The 17,054-nt window shown below is 54.0% G+C and overlaps 1 protein-coding gene across 1 annotated transcript; it reads left to right on the forward strand.

Annotated features, from left to right (window-relative positions):
- Positions 1–11,117: 11,117 nt before the first annotated feature.
- LOC102561806 (olfactory receptor 10S1) lies at positions 11,118–12,053 on the forward strand. The gene has a single exon (XM_006276074.3). It carries the CDS (start codon positions 11,118–11,120, stop codon positions 12,051–12,053), a length of 936 nt encoding a protein of 311 aa, XP_006276136.3.
- Positions 12,054–17,054: the final 5,001 nt, after the last annotated feature.

Genomic DNA, 17,054 nt, shown 5'->3' on the forward strand with positions numbered 1-17,054 from the left:
CCATGCTGCTGGGCTCCCGGGTGAGATGCTCCTGCCTGCTCTCACCTAGCTGGACCCATTCCCCTGACGGGAAGTGAAACATGGAGGTTCATACCCAGGACTAAAACCAACAGTCAGGCTGGGGCTGTAGCCACTGTACTTTTTGAGGCTCTCACCCGGGGGCACTTAGTGCCTACAAGGAGGAGCCCGCTCAACAGAAGACGTATATTAGCCAGCGTTTCCAGGAGCCTGGGCGGGTGGCGTGTTTTGGGGGCTAAGTCCCACGCTGCTCCGTCAGCAAGGCGAGGTCAAGTCCTGATACGGGAACGGTGGGTCTTTGGGTGCGAGCAGTGCGACTGCTCATCTCGACTAACACGGGGCCCACGCAAAGACACCAAAGCCCCCAGTCGTTAACTCGCTTGTTCCGCCTCAGAGGCACCGAGTCAAGGGGCGCAGCCCAGAGCTCCCTGTGCAGAGGTGCTTGCTAGCCTGGAGGGCGGAGCACTGGCCTACAGTCTCAGTGTCCTGGGTCTGAATCCTGTCCTTGGCTGGTAAGGTGGTTTTCTGGGTGACTTCTTTGCTCTTGTGGCATTCTCCTTCTTTCATTGCTGTGGCTGGAGGCACTGGGTCAAGAGGCGCACCCGACAGCCTCCCCTTCAGCAGAGCTTGCTGTCCTTGTGGGGAGAGTGTTTCTCTAAAGACTTTGTGTCAGGGGTTCAAATCCCATCCTGGCACTGTGAATAAGTATCCTTAATAAACTGGTCTTTGAGAGAAGTTCTTTACTCCTGGGGCCTAACTCTTTCATTGCTGTGCCCAGAGGCACCGAAATAAGAGGCGCACCCGACAGGTCTTTAAGAAGGAAAACTAGCTGGCCTTGTGGGTGAGGGGCTGCCTTGAGACTGAAAATCATGGGTTCAAAACCCACCCTGGCACCTTGAGTAAGTACCAATAATAAGCTGGTCTCTGGGAGAGGTTCTTTACTTCCGGGGCTGCTACTCTTTCATTGCTGTGCCCAGAGGCGTTGAAATAAGAGGCGCACCTGACAGGTCCCTGAGAAGGAAAGCTTGCTGGCCTTGTGGGGAGAGTGCTTGTCTAGAGAGTGGGAATTATGGGTTCAAATCCCACCCTAGCACTGTGAATAAGCTGGTCTCTGGGAAGAAGTTCTTTACTCCTGGGCCCCTGACTCTTTCATTGCTGCGGCCAGAGGCATCGAGATAAGAGGCGCACCCGACAGGTCTCCAGGAAGGAGAGCTTGCTGGCCTGGTGGGTGAGGCGCTGCCTTGAGACACTGGTGGCATGGGTTCTAGTCCTGTGTGTGTCTGGGCTGGTGAGTGATCCTGAGTGAGCCCAAGACCCATGGCCTGGGTGCCCCCCTAGCTGTGCTTAGCTGTGCTGTTTGAGCGCACAGCAGCTGGGGTTGGCTCCATGCTGCTGCTCAGCATGACTTTGTTGGCTCAGGACCTTTTGGAGGTCATGGAGAGGTCGCCCGGGTCTGGGGCGTCCGGTTTTGGCACTCCAAATGTACATGTACAGTGTACAGTCGTACGTCCAGTGTACAGTCAGCCAGGTGAATGTAGAAGTCCACGTCTGTTACTGATTGCGTGTAGTCAAAACCAGACTAGTCTACATTCACCTGGATGACTGTACACTGGACGTACAACTGTACACTGTACATGTACATTTGGAGTGCCAAAACCGGACGCCCCAGACCCGGGCGACCTCTCCATGACCTCCAAAAGGTCCTGTGCCAACAAAGTCATGCTGAGCAGCAGCATGGAGCCAACCCCAGCTGCTGTGCGCTCAAACAGCACAGCTAGGGGGGCACCCAGGCCATGGGTCTTGGGCTCACTCAGGATCACTCACCAGCCCAGACACACACAGGACTAGAACCCGTGCCACCAGTGTCTCAAGGCAGCGCCTCACCCACAAGGCCAGCAAGCTCTCCTTCCTGGAGACCTGTCGGGTGCGCCTCTTATCTCGATGCCTCTGGCCGCAGCAATGAAAGAGTCAGGGGCCCCAGGAGTAAAGAACTTCTTCCCAGAGACCAGCTTATTCACAGCGCTAGGGTGGGATTTGAACCCATAATTCCCACTCTCTAGACAAGCACTCTCCCCACAAGGCCAGCAAGCTTTCCTTCTCAGGGACCTGTCAGGTGCGCCTCTTATTTCAATGCCTCTGGGCACAGCAATGAAAGAGTCACGGCCCCAGAAGTAAAGACCTTCTCCCAGAGACCAGCTTATTCACAGTGCCGAAGTGGGATTTGAACCCATGATCACCAGGCTCTAGAGAGGCACTCATCCCACAAGGCCAGCAAGCTTTCCTTCCAAAGGATTTGTCGGGTGCGCCTCTTGACTCGGTGCCTCTGGCCACAGCAATGAAAGAGTCAGGGACCCCGGGAGTAAAGACCTTGGCCCAAAGACCAGTTAATTAAGAGTACTAGTTTACATTGCCAGGGTGGGATTTGAACCCATAATAACAAGCCTCTAAGCCAGCACTCTCCCCATCAGGCTAGCAAGCTCTCCTGGTGAGCAAGTCGTCAGCTGCGCCTCTTGACTCGGTGCCTCTGGCCACAGCAATTAAAGGGATAGCAGGTTGGCCACATTGTAGTACTCACGGTGCCAGGGCTCGGGCAGAGGTGCAAGTACAGCCAAATCAGGTGGAGAGAGAGAGAGAGCACGTGCGCAATATAGAGATAGAGATAATAAAAAACCCTGCACTATCACTGTGACACAGGAGGGAGACAGCTGGAGAGACCAAGGGTGCGCCACAGGCCGGGGGCCCCGGCCCTCCCAGGGAGCTGGTTAAATAGGGGGTTGTGTTGCTGTATTAATGCAGACCCTAGGACCATGTTAGACTCCTTTCAGACTTCCCTTGCTTTACTTAACCAAGGGAGCATCACTGCACCCACGTGAAACGGGGACCTGTTACATAACACCTGGTACGTGGAAGTCGGGTGCAGATTGAGAGGCAGGGGCAGAGCCACAACAAAAAGGGACCTTGGGCATGTAAAGTGGGGCTTGGGTCGCCAGCCAGGAGCCTGAGTCCAATACTGTTACCCGAAAACCCCGACTCAGCTGCTGCCCAACCCTGGAGGTGACCAGACATCAGGGCCTCCTCTATCTCGGACCTTAAGGCTTCCCCGATGGCAACAACTGCGTCTCAGTGAAGGCCGAAAAGTTTCCCAATCTTACCCGACCAGCAGCCAGGCGCCCAACTCCCCTAAACCCATCAGCATTCAGAAGATACGCCTATCTCCCCAGCCAGCCCCACCACTCCCCATGGAGCAGCGCCGGCTCACGCCGCCCCGCACCTCTTCTCCGGCCCGTGTGTCCACAGGACAAAAAGGCCACAACGTCAGGCTCCGGTCACAGAAGCTACAGAGCCCAAAGGGCTAAACGAGGCCTCCTCCCCGCAGGCCAGAAGGGGTGGGGGCGCAGCCTTGCTTACAGGGTGCCGGGGGAGGCCGTCTCAATAGTGCCAGGTGCAGCAGAGCAGAGGAGCAGAGCCCTAGACCTGAGTTACAGGAAGGTCAGGAAGCCTCGGGGTCCCAGCGCACTCAGTGTCCTCCAGAAGCCTGCAACCTTCCCCGCAATCTGTGGGTATCGTCTCTGGCCGGCCTCTCCAAGTGGAACGAGAAGCAGAGAATCAAGGGGACCTGCGCCCTGCTTACAGGCTGCAGGCCGGGCGTGGGGGCGCGGAAGAATGGCCGGCCAAGAGCCAGGGCGCTCGTCTCTCTCACCAAGGACTTGGGGATGAATACATAGCCTTCTCTCAAAAAGGACGGCAGTAACCCTTCATGCGAGCTACCCAGCGGCCACAAGAACATGCTAGTCACCCAACAAGAGGAGGCCCTACTCTGAGATGCGCTGAGGTCTTTTTTCCAAAATGATTAGGGGTGGCCTAACGCACCCCCAGGCCAGAAGGGGCAACAATTTATAGCAGTGCTTAACCCCCTAGGTGAGGAGCTGGGAGGAGAAGGCTATGAGGACGGGTCTCGCCCCTTTTCCACCACTGGGAAGAAAATAAAGTGCGCTGCAGCGATTTTAACAACAAAAAGAAAATAACACACGCTTTCGTTCCCAGGCACTCCTCTCTCTCGCCTTCCACACTCTCACAAGGGAAAAAGACTGTTGCCAGGCTGGAAAGGAGCTCCACGCCGCAAACCGCTTCACCTCCAGCCTTCCACGGGAAAATCCTCCTCCTTTCCCAGGGGGCAAGAAGGCTGAGGGACTCGCACCCTCCTTACCGGGCAGCCCAGCAGTCCAGATGTGGAGTGCCAGGCATAGATGCAGGAAGGAGGACCGGTGCCTGGACACAGGGATCGGAGAGGAGGCCGCAGACTTCAACCCAGCCACGGGAAGGTCATCCAGCTCTGGGGTCTAAGAAGCTTGCCGTCACCCCATGAAACTCAGCTCTGGTCTGCAAGGCCACCCTGCGGCACCGCGCTGCAGACTGCTCCGGCTGTCTCACGCCAGTGCCAGGAGGCTACGCCCACCCTGCTGACAGGGGCACCTCTCTGACCGGCTCGCTTTGGCAGTGGACCTGGCCTCCCAGTTACAGGACGTCCAGCGCTACCCACGTCCAAACCCACTGTCCTTCTCCTGATAGCAGGCACCGCACACCCTGCTTACAGGAGGCTGCGCCACTGGCAGCTGCGTCTGGCCTGGACCCCGCTTACAGGGCGGCCGCGCTGCGCAAGACTGCCAACCAGATCTACGGCCTTTAGAAACAAGGTGGTGGTGACACATGCCTTGCTTACAGGGTTGTCCACCTGCCACCTCATTGCTGCACAAGTGCAACACCATCAAGGGCAGAGACCCATTTCCGGGTTACAAGGAGCTCGCCCAAAGGCTCACGTGCCCAAAATTTGGCCAATACATGATCGAGACCTAAAGGCAGGAGGCCGCTCTGTCCAGAGTCCCTACCTTTTGCATCCCGCTTTGCTGGCTTTTGGCCTCTCGTGTTTTGTCTGCCGCGTGTCCTTCTGGCAGCTGCAAAAAGAAAAAGAAAAGAAATAACAACCCACCCTAGGAAAAGAACAGGGGGACACAGTCTGGGTGTAAGGTATGGAGCCAGAGACCGAGACAGGAAGCTGTAATGTCTGTGAGTTTGGTCCTTCCCTGTATCCCCTGCTGATCTGTCTTCTGTTCGACAGAGGGGCGAGCATGACATCTCCTCATTCAGCTTCCCAAGACTGGGGCAGATGGACATGGCAAGCCATGGGCCACAAGCTTCCCACTTACAGGGAGGTCGCACTGCGCCAAGACTCTCGGAGCCACATTTTGACTCATACGTGACCGAGACCTAAGGGCAGGGCCGTCAGCGTGTCCAGAGTCCCTTTCCTTCGTACCCCATTTCCCTCGCTGGCTTTGCTCCTGGCTCGCGCCTTCGCCACCAGGTCTTCTGAGGACTATAAGAACAAGGACAGAGAGTGACTGTAAGTAAACGCGGCTTCAGGGCACGTCGAGTGGCTGCCACTTCTCCCTTTTCACCCCTGGTGTGAAGGGGTTCTAACACGCTCAGCTCTCCTCCAGAGCCTGCAGCCCTCCCTGCAATCCCTAAGTAACACCTCTGCCAAAACCTCACAAAGTGCCCTAAGATGCTGAGGAAGAAGAGCAGGAGAACTGTGCCTCGCCTCCTGGTCGGGGGCCGAGCACATCCTCTCACTCCAAACCTTCCACGGCTCACAAAACCCTAATCTTCACCCAAACTCTCTTACCTTGCCTCCTGCTTGCCTGGCATACTTTTCTGCCCCGGTTCTCAGTTAAGCTGCATTCATCTACCTTCTCTGCTTCTCTTGCTGGGGGCAGAAAGAACAAGAAAGAGACGGGATCGAAGTCAGCACAATGGAAGATGGGTCTGCAGCCCCCAACGTCTCCCCTCCTTTACTCTTACCTGGATCTGCGGCCACTCTGTCCTGTGTCCGCAGAAAGTGGGGAGGGCACACCCTCTGCGGGCACCGCTGCTGACATCCCGGCCAGCCAGAAGCAGAGCGCGATGGGCCAGGACTCTGGACACAACTGCTCGGGTGGCATCATGAACGGTGACCACAAGCACCGGCAACCCTGCTTACAGGGCGGTGCTCCCTCCACACAGCTGGCTGCGGGGGCATGAAGCCCGGAGACAACCTTACAGGCCAGGGGCGGGGGCGCACAAGAACGGCTGGCCAAGTGCCAGGGTACTTGTTTCCAGGGTCTCGGGGAGGGAATACATCGCCTTCCCACAAGGAGGGAAGGAACCCTTCATGCAAGCTACCAAGTCATCAAAACAACACGCTAGCCACCCAAAAAGAGGGGGCATGCATAAGACCTGTACCCTGACATACAGGGAGGTCACGTGCCCAGAAGTATTAGAGAGGGGCCTAATGCTCCCCAAGGCCAGAAGGCATGGAAATCTATAATGATGCTTTACCCCCTAGGTGAGGAGCTGGGAGGAGAAGGCTACGAGGACACATCTCGCCCCTTTTCCAGCACTGTAGGTCTGCCGCTGGTTCTTCCTCCCCAGGTGCAGCACCTTGCACTTGTTGGTGTTGAACCCCATCCTGCTCTCATCCGCCCACCCCTGGAACCTGTCCAGACGGCCCACTTCCCCCCACATCTTAATGTCGTCTGCGAATTTGAACAGGGTGCTTTTTACCCCCTTGTCCAAGTCGCTGATGAAGTTGTTGAACAGTGCGGGCCGGAGGACCAAGCCCTGGGGGACCCCACTGCCCACATCCCTCCAGGTTGAATAAGACCCGTCCAGCACCACTCTCTGGGTGCGGCCCTCCAGCCAGTTAGCGACCCATCTGACTGTGCAGGTGTCAACGCCACAGTCGCCGAGTTTTTAATGAGAATGGGGTGAGAGATGGTGTTGAAGGCCTTCCTGAAGTCCACAAAGACTATGTCCACTCCTACCCCTGCGTCCAAGGATGTTGTGACCTGGTCGTAGAAGGCCACCAGGTTGGTCTGACAGGACCTGCCTCGAATGAACCCGTGCTGGTTGTCCCTGAGCATAACCTCCCCATCTGCCCCTCGCGGACATGCGCCAGGATAACTCTCTCAAAAAGCTTACCCAGGATCAAGGTAAGACTCACGGGCTTATAGTTCCCTGGGTCCTCCTTCCTCCCTCTTTTGAAAATGGGAACCACATTGACCCTTTTCCAGTCCTCTGGCACCACACCAGAGCACCACGAGTGCTCGTAAAGCCGTGCCAGGGGTCCCGCTATGACCTCTGCTAATTCCCTCAGCGCTCTGGGGTGGAGATCGTCAGGACCAGCTGATTTAAATACACCCAGTCCCTCCAGAAGTGCCCTGACCAGATCCTCACTGACCCTGGGCCTGGGTGTGCCACCCCCGGGGCCTGAGGGGGTCCTGGTGGGGGGGTGACCTGGTCCCTGCTCTGGAAAATGGAGGCAAAGAAATTATTAAATAGGTTAGCCTTGTCATCTGGTGCAACAACCAGATTTCCTAGCATGTCTTGCAGAGGTCCCATGTTACCTGGTACCTTCTTTTTGCCCCCTATGTATTTAAAAAAGGACTTCTTGTTGTCCTTGAGCCGGGTAGCTAGTTCCTGTCTCATCTCCTCCTTGGCCTTCCCGACCGCCCCCTGCAGCCCCGAGCAACTGAGGTTCTTTGGGTAAATCTGACATTTTTAGTAGACACTGAAAACCCTGGTCAAGCAGGCCGTGCAAACCCCAGCCTGCCCTTGACACAGAGAAGAGGAGCAGAGCCATGACGGTGATCCCACGAGTGCTTCTAGGGACACAAAATGCAAGGGAGCTGTCCCTCCCCACCTGTCAGGCAGCATGCACCACAGCAGCGGCCACCCAAATCTCCTGCGATTCTCTATTTACTTCAGCAGCAAAGAGAAAGCGAGGCCAGCCTCCTGTGGGCACCGGTCATGCAGCCGGCTTGCAGTGCAGGAGGCCTTCCCTGGGAAAGCCTTCTGCCCAGGTCATCTGCAGCAGCAGGAAGGCAGAGCTCACTCCCTGCTCCAGGACATTGAGTTATATCAAAAATATTTATCCAGCTTTGCAACGAGCCAGAACACATTGCGCTGCAGTCCTCTTGTGTAAGGCTTCGTGACCCAGCCACGCCAAGGAGTTTCAACACGCCCGTTGCTTTGCTTATCGGGTTTCATCCTTGATGCTCTCACAACACAGTAAGTCACTACAGCCCCTCACAGCAGCCTGGTCTCCAGACCAAGCTGCTAGGCACAGTGCGGGGGACAGGGGCAGGAGTTTCCAAGAGTTTTTTTGGAGTGTATTCACATATCTCTGCCTTTTTGCTAGCAGCAGAGCAAACACTTACCTGATCGGCAGCGATGTTAACCTTTGGGTAGACAGCTCGGGGAAGCATTTGAATGTGAAATGCCAGGAGAGGCTGATATATCCTCGGATTTCAGAAAATGCACGTTCTGGGGCCACAACGCCAGCTGCCGCGAGTCAGTGCTGTCTGTACAGCAAAGTGCCTATCCCAGCTGAGACTCCGGCTCCTACAACCTTGTTGCCTTGTGTTGACTCATTGACCTGCTCCTAGAAGCCAGCGTACTCTTTTTCTTCTAACACAAATTATTTGTGGGTTGGGTTTGTGTTTTGTAGCGGGTCCCTGGGCAGAGCACGAGGAGAAATGGGTCTGATTCTGCTCTCGGACAATTGGAGTCACAGAGTCATTGGGTGAATTGAGGCCTCGAGGTTCATCGAGTCCAACTCTGCTGCTCACGGGCAGGATTTGCTATTGCTGCAGCGAGTTGGAGTCGGAAGCAGTGTTAAAGGACAGGTGTGGGGAGGCAGAGATCAGGCTCACCACACTGCAGCAATTCCCTTTTTTCACAGCGATTTCCTTTTTAAACACCGTGTGGTTCAGTTTGTGCATGTGGGGAGGGGCGGTTACGGTTACATACATGTGGCAGGGTGTTTGTGCCTGTGATGGGGAGGCAGAAGGAAAGGAGGCAGCATCTGGCTGTGGAATAAAACCAAGCAGCAGAGTTTTTCAAAACTGCCATGATACTTGCCTATTTAATCAAAGGACTCGGAAAGGTGCAATAGTTTAATTATAATGCAAAACTCTAAAACTCTTGGTTCAGAGAATGAAACCTTTCATTAGACCAAGTAACACATTGCAAAAAAATAATCTTTCTTTGCAAGCTTTCGTGCACACACACAGGCTGAGGGAAAATCAAAGTTGGTAAAAGTCCCCATCGGTAGAAAATAAACTTCATTTTGCACAGAGGAAGCTGAAGGTGAATATCTGTTCCTCTGGGTGCATGAGTTCCTTCGTGTGACTTGCTCTTTAATTGTAGTTAAATTGCAGTTTTCAACTTCTTGCTCAGTGCAGGGCAGTTTCAGTGCCTCAGGAGGGTACAGGAGATTTTAAAAATCACTCCCTCTCTCCAGCAAAATATCTTTTTTCATAGCATGCTTTTAGGACTCATTAGTTTAGCCCAACACATCAGCAATGGGATTACAACCCAGTATTGCAGATTGGATCCTTGCCAAAGTTTGACCACTTTGCAACAGGCAGGGGACAGACAGTCCATGGATCCTGGCTACCTAGGGCTCATTGCACACCAGCACGGTGGAGAGCAGGATGCCCTTTGAGAGCCCATGAGAATCATCCACCTTGCATCCTGTCAGGCCTGTGACGATCTCCGCCCTGTTGCCTGGTTAAAACCTCCTCTAATCCTGACCCTCAGCCCTCCCCTTGATTCCCACTATGGGGTTACCCCTTAGCATAGTCATTTCCCCTCAGCCCAGACCCCTGGTTCTCTCCCTCACACTAGTGATGCTGATACCTGTGCTTTTCCTGTGGGCCCTTGTTTTTTCCCCCTCCCTGAGCATGCACGCTGTGGACTCTTTCCAGTGCTGCTGTGCATAGCCTTGGGGGTTGCTGGAGACCACCTCAGATGTATGCACTTCGTGTTGCCAGCACCGACCCATTACAGGGTCACTAGTGTCAGACACGTGGGAAGGAATCATAGTAGAGCATATGATGTCCTATGCAGAGGGGACCTGCTGACGTGCACTCCAGGGGCAACGCTTCTTGCTTGTTTGCACCAGCAAGGAGCTTCAGGGGCTCAGGGACCAAGAGCCCCAGAGGGTGAGAGCTGCTTTCAAATAGGTGGTGTCTGGAGAACATGGCCACACTGGAGGCAAGGGAGAGATGGGAGCGGTGGAAGAGGTGAGTGGGCCTGAGAAGAAGAGACAGAGAAAGACCTTCACTTCAGGGAGGGAGGACGTGAGGCTACAGCCAATGCACATCTTACGCACTTCCAAGGGGTGGGAGGGAATTTCATGTGCTGTGACTGCTCCACCTGCATGTTCCTGTGACTACCTGCTGGCTCAGCCACTAATGCTTTAACCTGGAAGAAAACAGGGTTAAAAAGCAGCAATGCTTTGACAACCCACCTCTTTCTGCAGGCGCAGGTGGATGGAACAGTTTCCCCATGACATTCAGTATTGGTGTCATTTTATATTGCGCCCATAGCCACATGAGAGTACGCTGACCCCGGGCCTGCCCCAGCTCGGGTGATCTCCTGGCTACTGGTGGGAGATGGCCCTTCTCCTCCCAGCACCTCGTGCCAATGTTTCCCTCTGATTCACGTGTCTGGACTCCTCTGGCCTGGGGCAGAGGTGAGGTTGCTCCTATCCCCCTCCAGCAACCTCCAGGCAGAACGCAGTTAGTGGTGAGGCTCAGCAGGCCAGCATGGGGCTTGCTGACTCCCAAACTGAGCACAAGGGTCAGAATTGCAGCCATAAACCTGCCAGTGAGTGACACAAAAAGGAAACAGGGTCTGGCCTTTAGCTTCTCTGTGCTTCAGCTCTCCACAGGACTACCAGGCGTACAATCCTGTACCCAAAGGTGGGCAGGAGAAGGGTCATTATCAAGGCAATAACACTACCATGGTGAGGTGCTTGGGCATGACAGGTACTGGATGCCTGTAGAGCCCCAGGCAAGACAGGCCTTTGAGAGAGTGAATTCAGCATATGCCTGCTTGGGTCCTGAGGGGAGGTTGGGCTCCTGCTCTGGGGGGTCAAGGCTTGGACATGGGGACACATCACGGCACTCAACCCTGTGTGATGGGGGGCCGTGCCATGGACTGCAGCACTTTGGTGCTGGCTCCTCTTCCTTGAGTCACTGCTGTTCTGTGCAGTGCAGATGAAACTTCCGGGAAAGTCGGGAAACCAGACACCGGTGAGGGAGTTCGTCCTGGAAGGGCTGCCAATGGCCGGACAGCTCCCGCTCCTCTTCCTCCTCCTCTTCCTCCTCATCTACTTGCTCACCCTGCTGGGAAACCTCGTCATCCTGGTTGTCATCCTCTGTGACCCGCGCCTCCACACCCTGCCCATGTACGTCTTCCTCGCCCACCTCTCTATCCTGGATAGCTGCCTCTCCTCTGTCACTGTCCCCAAGGTCCTGGCCGGCTTAGTGTCCCCAGGTGGCAGGACCATCTCCTTTGCAGGCTGTGTGGTGCAGCTCTATGCTTTCCATTTCCTAGCCAGCACTGAGTGCTTCCTCTACACAGTGATGGCTTATGACCGCTACCAGGCCGTGTGCCACCCACTGCACTATACCACCGTGATGGGCCGGAGGGTATGCATGGGGCTGGCAGCTGGCACATGGCTCACTGGCTGCATTCACGGTGCCATTCACACCTGCCTCACTTTCCGGCTGCCCTACTGCGGTCCCCACCAGATCGATTATTTCTTCTGTGACATCTCACCTGTGCTGAAGCTGGCCTGTGCTGACACAGCTGCAGATCGAACTCTCATCCTGGCCAACATTGGCGCTGTGATAGCTGCCTGCTTCTTGCTGATCTGCATCTCCTATGCCTACATCGTGGCTGCTGTCCTGAGGATCCGCACGGCTGAGGGCAGGCGTCGGGCATTTTCCACCTGCAGTGCCCACCTCACCTTGGTGATCCTGTTCTACGGTTCCTCGGCATTTATATACCTGCGTCCCTCTTCCAACCAGGCCTCTGATGGCATGGTGGCCATGTTTTACACTGTGGTCACCCCCATGCTGAACCCCTTCATCTATTCCCTGAGGAACAAGGAGATGATGAGGGCCCTGAGAAAACTGGCTTGCAGGTAGAATAGACTCAACTCCTGTGTTTGTCTTTTCCTACTCAAGTGTTTTAAAAAATCCCATTAAAATGGTTTGTGCTTCTACCTACCTACCTCATGAGCAACCTGCCTGCTTTCCCTAATGCCCCTCAATGCTTGTAGTTCTCCTGTAGGTGCCAACATTGCTTTTTATACTGTGTGTCTGTTAGTGGTGGTGGTATTTTCTGCAGATGGAGACATGGACGGGAAAGTGTCTCAGCCCCTCAGACTCTCCCCCTCCTGCCAGGTGTGCCTCAGCTGTGCTTCCTCATGAGCTTGGGGTGCAGCATCTGGGACCATGACAGCAATGGCATCATCCCTTGAGCTGCTTTCTCTGCCTCTAGCATGTGGGACCCTGTGGGATGACATCCTAGCAGGCATCAGGTCCACTTCCCCAACCTGTATTGGCAGTGGAGATGCAGGGACCTGGGTCAGTGATTATTTTGCAATCATGGGAAGGGAAGCGCCTAATTCCATGTCATGCTTTGCATCTCAATGGGCCACTTTCTGCCAGGTAGCTACAATATCTGGCTCTTTGGTAGTTTGTCATTCAGCTCTCCCTGCCTCCTATAGTTTCATAGTTTCTAGGGTTGGAAGGGACCTGACCAGATCATCAAGTCCGATCCCCTGCCCTGGGCAGGAATGAGTGCTGGGATCATAATACCCCAGCCAGATATCTATCCACCCTCCTCTTGAAGACCCCCAAGGTAGGGGAGAGCACCACCTCCCTTGGGAGCCCTACCCATAAAGTAATGCCTCCTGATATCAAGCCTCAACCTACTCTCAATCAATTTGTGGCTGTTATTTCTTGTTATCCCAAGTGGTGCCTGGGGGAACAGAGCCTCGATTATTTTCTGCTGGTCCCCCCTGGTGAGTTTATAGGCGACCACCAGATCCCCTCTCAGTCTTCTCATGTGGACGCTGAATAGATTCAGGCCCTTTAGTCTATCTCTGTAGGGCTGGGATCTGCTGGGGTCACTAACTGGCGAGGCTGGATTTCACAGGTACCCTCAGAAGCCACAGCTCTTGGGCCTGGTCCCCCCAGGACAGACAGAGGGATGGAGGGCCTGGAGGAAGAGAAAAAGATGAAGGGCATATTTGCCTGGTTCATCTGAGGCTGGAGCTGGCACCAGGGCTAGTTCTTAGGGAAAGGGACAAGGGGATCTGTGTTGGCTGCTAGTCGTGAGGTGCTGGTATTTGCCTGATAGCCCAGATAGGAAGGGTCCCACTGTCTCCCAGCCTCTCACTGGGGCACGGGGTCCAGCCTGACTCAGGGAAGGAGCATGCAGGGAACAGTACCAAAGTGGAGGGAAGAGAACGCTTGGCTTTTATGCTTTGCTTGCCTACACAGCCTTCTGCTTTTGTCTTTGTTTCTGATTTGCAAGAGTCTCTTAGAAATTCACTTCAGCTTCATGGCTGATTTGCTCGGGAGGTGGGTCTAGCCTTTGTGCATCTATCCCAACTTGCACAGTGCCATGGTCTGGGCTAGGGACAAACTCAGCCCTTCTGGAGGCCCTTGCAGACAATTCTCTTCCCTTTGCAAACATACCTGCAGGAGGCCCCAGCTGGCACCTAACAAGCCCCAGGGGGCACGAATTTGCCAGCAACTCCTAATAGATCCCAAGGAGAAAACACCTTGTAAGGGGGTCACCAGGGAAGTCATTAAAACAGCAAGGAAGCAAGCATCAGACGCAATAGGGGACAGGGTTATGCACCAGCACTTTGTCTCACAGGTGCATACACACCTTTCAATGCTCATCAAAGTCCTGTGGACATCAGTAGGGCACCTGGCAGCCTCTGGGCTATCTCTGCATCAGCTCTTCAGGTCACTGTGCTGTACCACACTGGGGGAGGGGGTATACTACCCCCACGGACATCAAGGGAGTGATGTCCAACAGGACTGGTGCCACTGGTGTCCACAGAACAACCACCCTACCCCAGCACGCACACTTGTGCAGTGAAAGTGGGGCATAGAAGCTGCCAAGTTGCCACCATCAGGGGCATCCTCACTCTGCTGCTCCCACCAGACACCTGTGGGAAGATCTGGGCATCTCCCAGTGGGACTTGAATGGACCCTGGGGAAAAGGGTCCAGAGTGGAGGGGAAGCTGGGTGGGTGGAGCAGGGAAGAGCTGGGGGGATGGCTCCCTCTCTCGCAGGGGAGCTCTGAATTTCCCTCTCTGCTCTAATCCAGAGTGGCACCATTGCAGGGATTACTGTGAGTATCAGGAAACATGAATTAAAGTGGAGCTGAGACAGCAGGAAGCATAGCACCCCCCTCCTTCCCCTGCTTTCAAGGATTCCCAGGGAAAACCTGAGTCTAACTCTGTTCCTGAGAGAAAATGCCATGAGGGGCTGGGTGGAGCTAGGGAGGGAGACACAGACAGTCAGATGGATAGTATGGGATGTAGACAGGCAGACTGGACTGAGGGAGGGTGGGATAGACAGACAGACACACTCGTGCCCAGAGGACAGACTGCATGTTCACTTGGATGGAAGGGGGGAAACCAATCTGGAGCAAGCATCTTGGTGACCTGCTGCTTGGCTTCACCATCCTCAATGTTAAGGGTTCTTCCTGCCATCCACCCCAGATCTCCCTTGCGGGAAGGAGAACCCCACACTCCTGAAGTGCCACTTTCCCATTACCTGATGCCCCTCTCTCTCCTAGTAAATGCAGTATCAGCACCAGATGCCTGGGTGGCTCTTCAAGGTGGTTCAGCTGACCCTGCGGCAAAGAGACAGGACAGGTTTTTTGGCTGTGCACCAGAAAGAGTTTCCCTCCTAAGATCCGAGTCCACTCCTCATGTGGCCTGAGCCCTGTGGTGATGGACAGAGGCCAGGAACTGCATTGACAGCCTGGAAAATGGCAACAAAACAAGGCCGAGACCACAACGACCAGGCCCAGAAGGAGCACACACCTACTAGCAGTTGCACACTCTCTCCCAAAGCAAACAGGGTTTCTGGCACCTCTCATGGAGAACCAGGTCAAAGTCTTTCTTGAAATCCAGATATATGATGGACATGTCATCTCCCTTGTCCAGGGTACATGTTACCTGGTCATAGAAGGAGATGAAGTTGGTCAGGCAAGACCTGCCAGTCACAAAGCCATGTTGGCTGGCATTCAGAAGCTTGCCTTCCATTAATCTGGTGTTGATGGATCCCTTGACAATTTTCTCGAGGATTTTTCCAGGGACAGATGTCAGACTGATTGGTCTATAGCTCCCTGGGTCATCCCTGCTCCCTTTCTTGAAGATAGGGAGCACGTTGGCTCTTTTCCTGTAGTCCGAGACCTTGCCCAAGCATCACAAATTTTCAAATATCTCTGCTAAGGGGAACGCAATGATGTCCGCTAGCTCCTTCAAGACTCTCGGGTGCATTCGTCTGGGCCCACGGACTTGTGAATGTCCAGTTTCTTGAGGTGTTCCCCCACGTGATCCACATTGATTTTGGGCTCGTTTCCCGCTCCTGGAATGGTTTGTGTCATTCCTGATAGTGTGATCCTCTTGGGAGGGTGAAAAGCCGGTGCAAAAAAGTCATTTAGGAGATTAGCCCTTACTTGGGCATTGGATGTCAGTTGCCCTGTTGGATCTCGCAGGGGCCCCAATGCTATCTTTGTTCTTTTTCCGACTTCCCACATCTGAAGAAGGGCTTTTTCTTGTCCTTGATTCCCGTAGCTAGCCTGAGTTCAGTTTGTGCCTTGGCTTTTCTTGACCACTCTCTACATGTGTGGGTGAGTACAAAGTAGTCCTCTTTGGTGATGCTTCCTGTTTTCCAGCTGGTATAGGCTGCTCTTTTGCATTTATTGAGGTCCAACAGTTCCTTATTCAGCCGTGGGGGCTTTCTTGCCCATTGACTGCATTTCTTGTGAGATGGTATGGCTTTCCCCTATGCCTCTAAGATTATGTTTTTGAGAGATGACCATTCCTCATGTACTCCCTTTTCAGGGGGGTATGACCTCTAATTGCCTGACTGACCAATTCTCTCAGTTTGCAAAAGACAGCCTTCCCAAAGTTAAGGACTTCTGTTTTACTGAGGTCCTTAACTGTTCTTCGGTGAACTAAGAAGGTGACCAATTCATGCCTGCTATCACAAAGCTTCCCCTCAATCCTCAGATCACTCATCAGGTCTAGCTTTTCCCTTTCATTTGTTTTATATCTATGGACAAATACTAGAACAATTTGTCCATCGCAAAGAACTCAAAGAGCACAGCAGGGCTGCTTCTGACACTGTAGGCTCCTATTGCAAATCTCTGGGTTTACCGTGGGAACCAGTAGGCACCCTTAAAAACACCTCAGGTACCCAGTTAAAGATCATGGGAATAAGGCGTAAGCCAATATAACACAGAACGCTCCTGGAGCCTCTTGGTGTTGGAGTCTCTAGAGGCAAGTCTCTAGGGTTAGACAACCAGGGGATATGAACGAAGTTTAGATGCCTCTGGATTTCATTGCCAGTAGGGACCATCATGATCCAACTCTTACTCATAGATTCATAGATGTTAGGGTCGGAAGGGACCTCAATAGATCATCGAGTCCGACCCTCTGCATAGGCAGGAAAGAGTGTTGGGTCTAGATGACCCCTGTCCTCTTGTAGAGGACAGGCCAGAAAAAGAAGATGCTTGGTTACTCATGCTTGGCTCTTGGGTACTGCTATTCCTCTCCATCAAGGGCAGCCTTTTCAGGCAGATAGAAGCCCTGTTTTGGAGTCAAGCTCCCACTTGTCTTCTTCTCTTCCACTCCCCCTTATTCCCCAGTAGGGGGAACTCCTGGCTAACCCATAACCATGCACGAACCCTCCAGCTTTATACCCTCCGGTCACAGGCCTGGCAATGCTGGCTGACAAAAGCAGAACTCCATACACCCCAGTTATGGGGTGGGAGGAAAGCAAGGGGAGGAGGAGGTCACAGGCAGAACGGATGTAACCAGCACAGCCTTTGTAATAAAATGCTCCTGATCATTAAAAACACCCTTGAGACTTGGTGGCCCATGTTCCTGA

This window comes from Alligator mississippiensis, chromosome 7, assembly GCF_030867095.1.
Source record: "Alligator mississippiensis isolate rAllMis1 chromosome 7, rAllMis1, whole genome shotgun sequence".
Taxonomy (NCBI): Eukaryota; Metazoa; Chordata; order Crocodylia; family Alligatoridae; genus Alligator; species Alligator mississippiensis.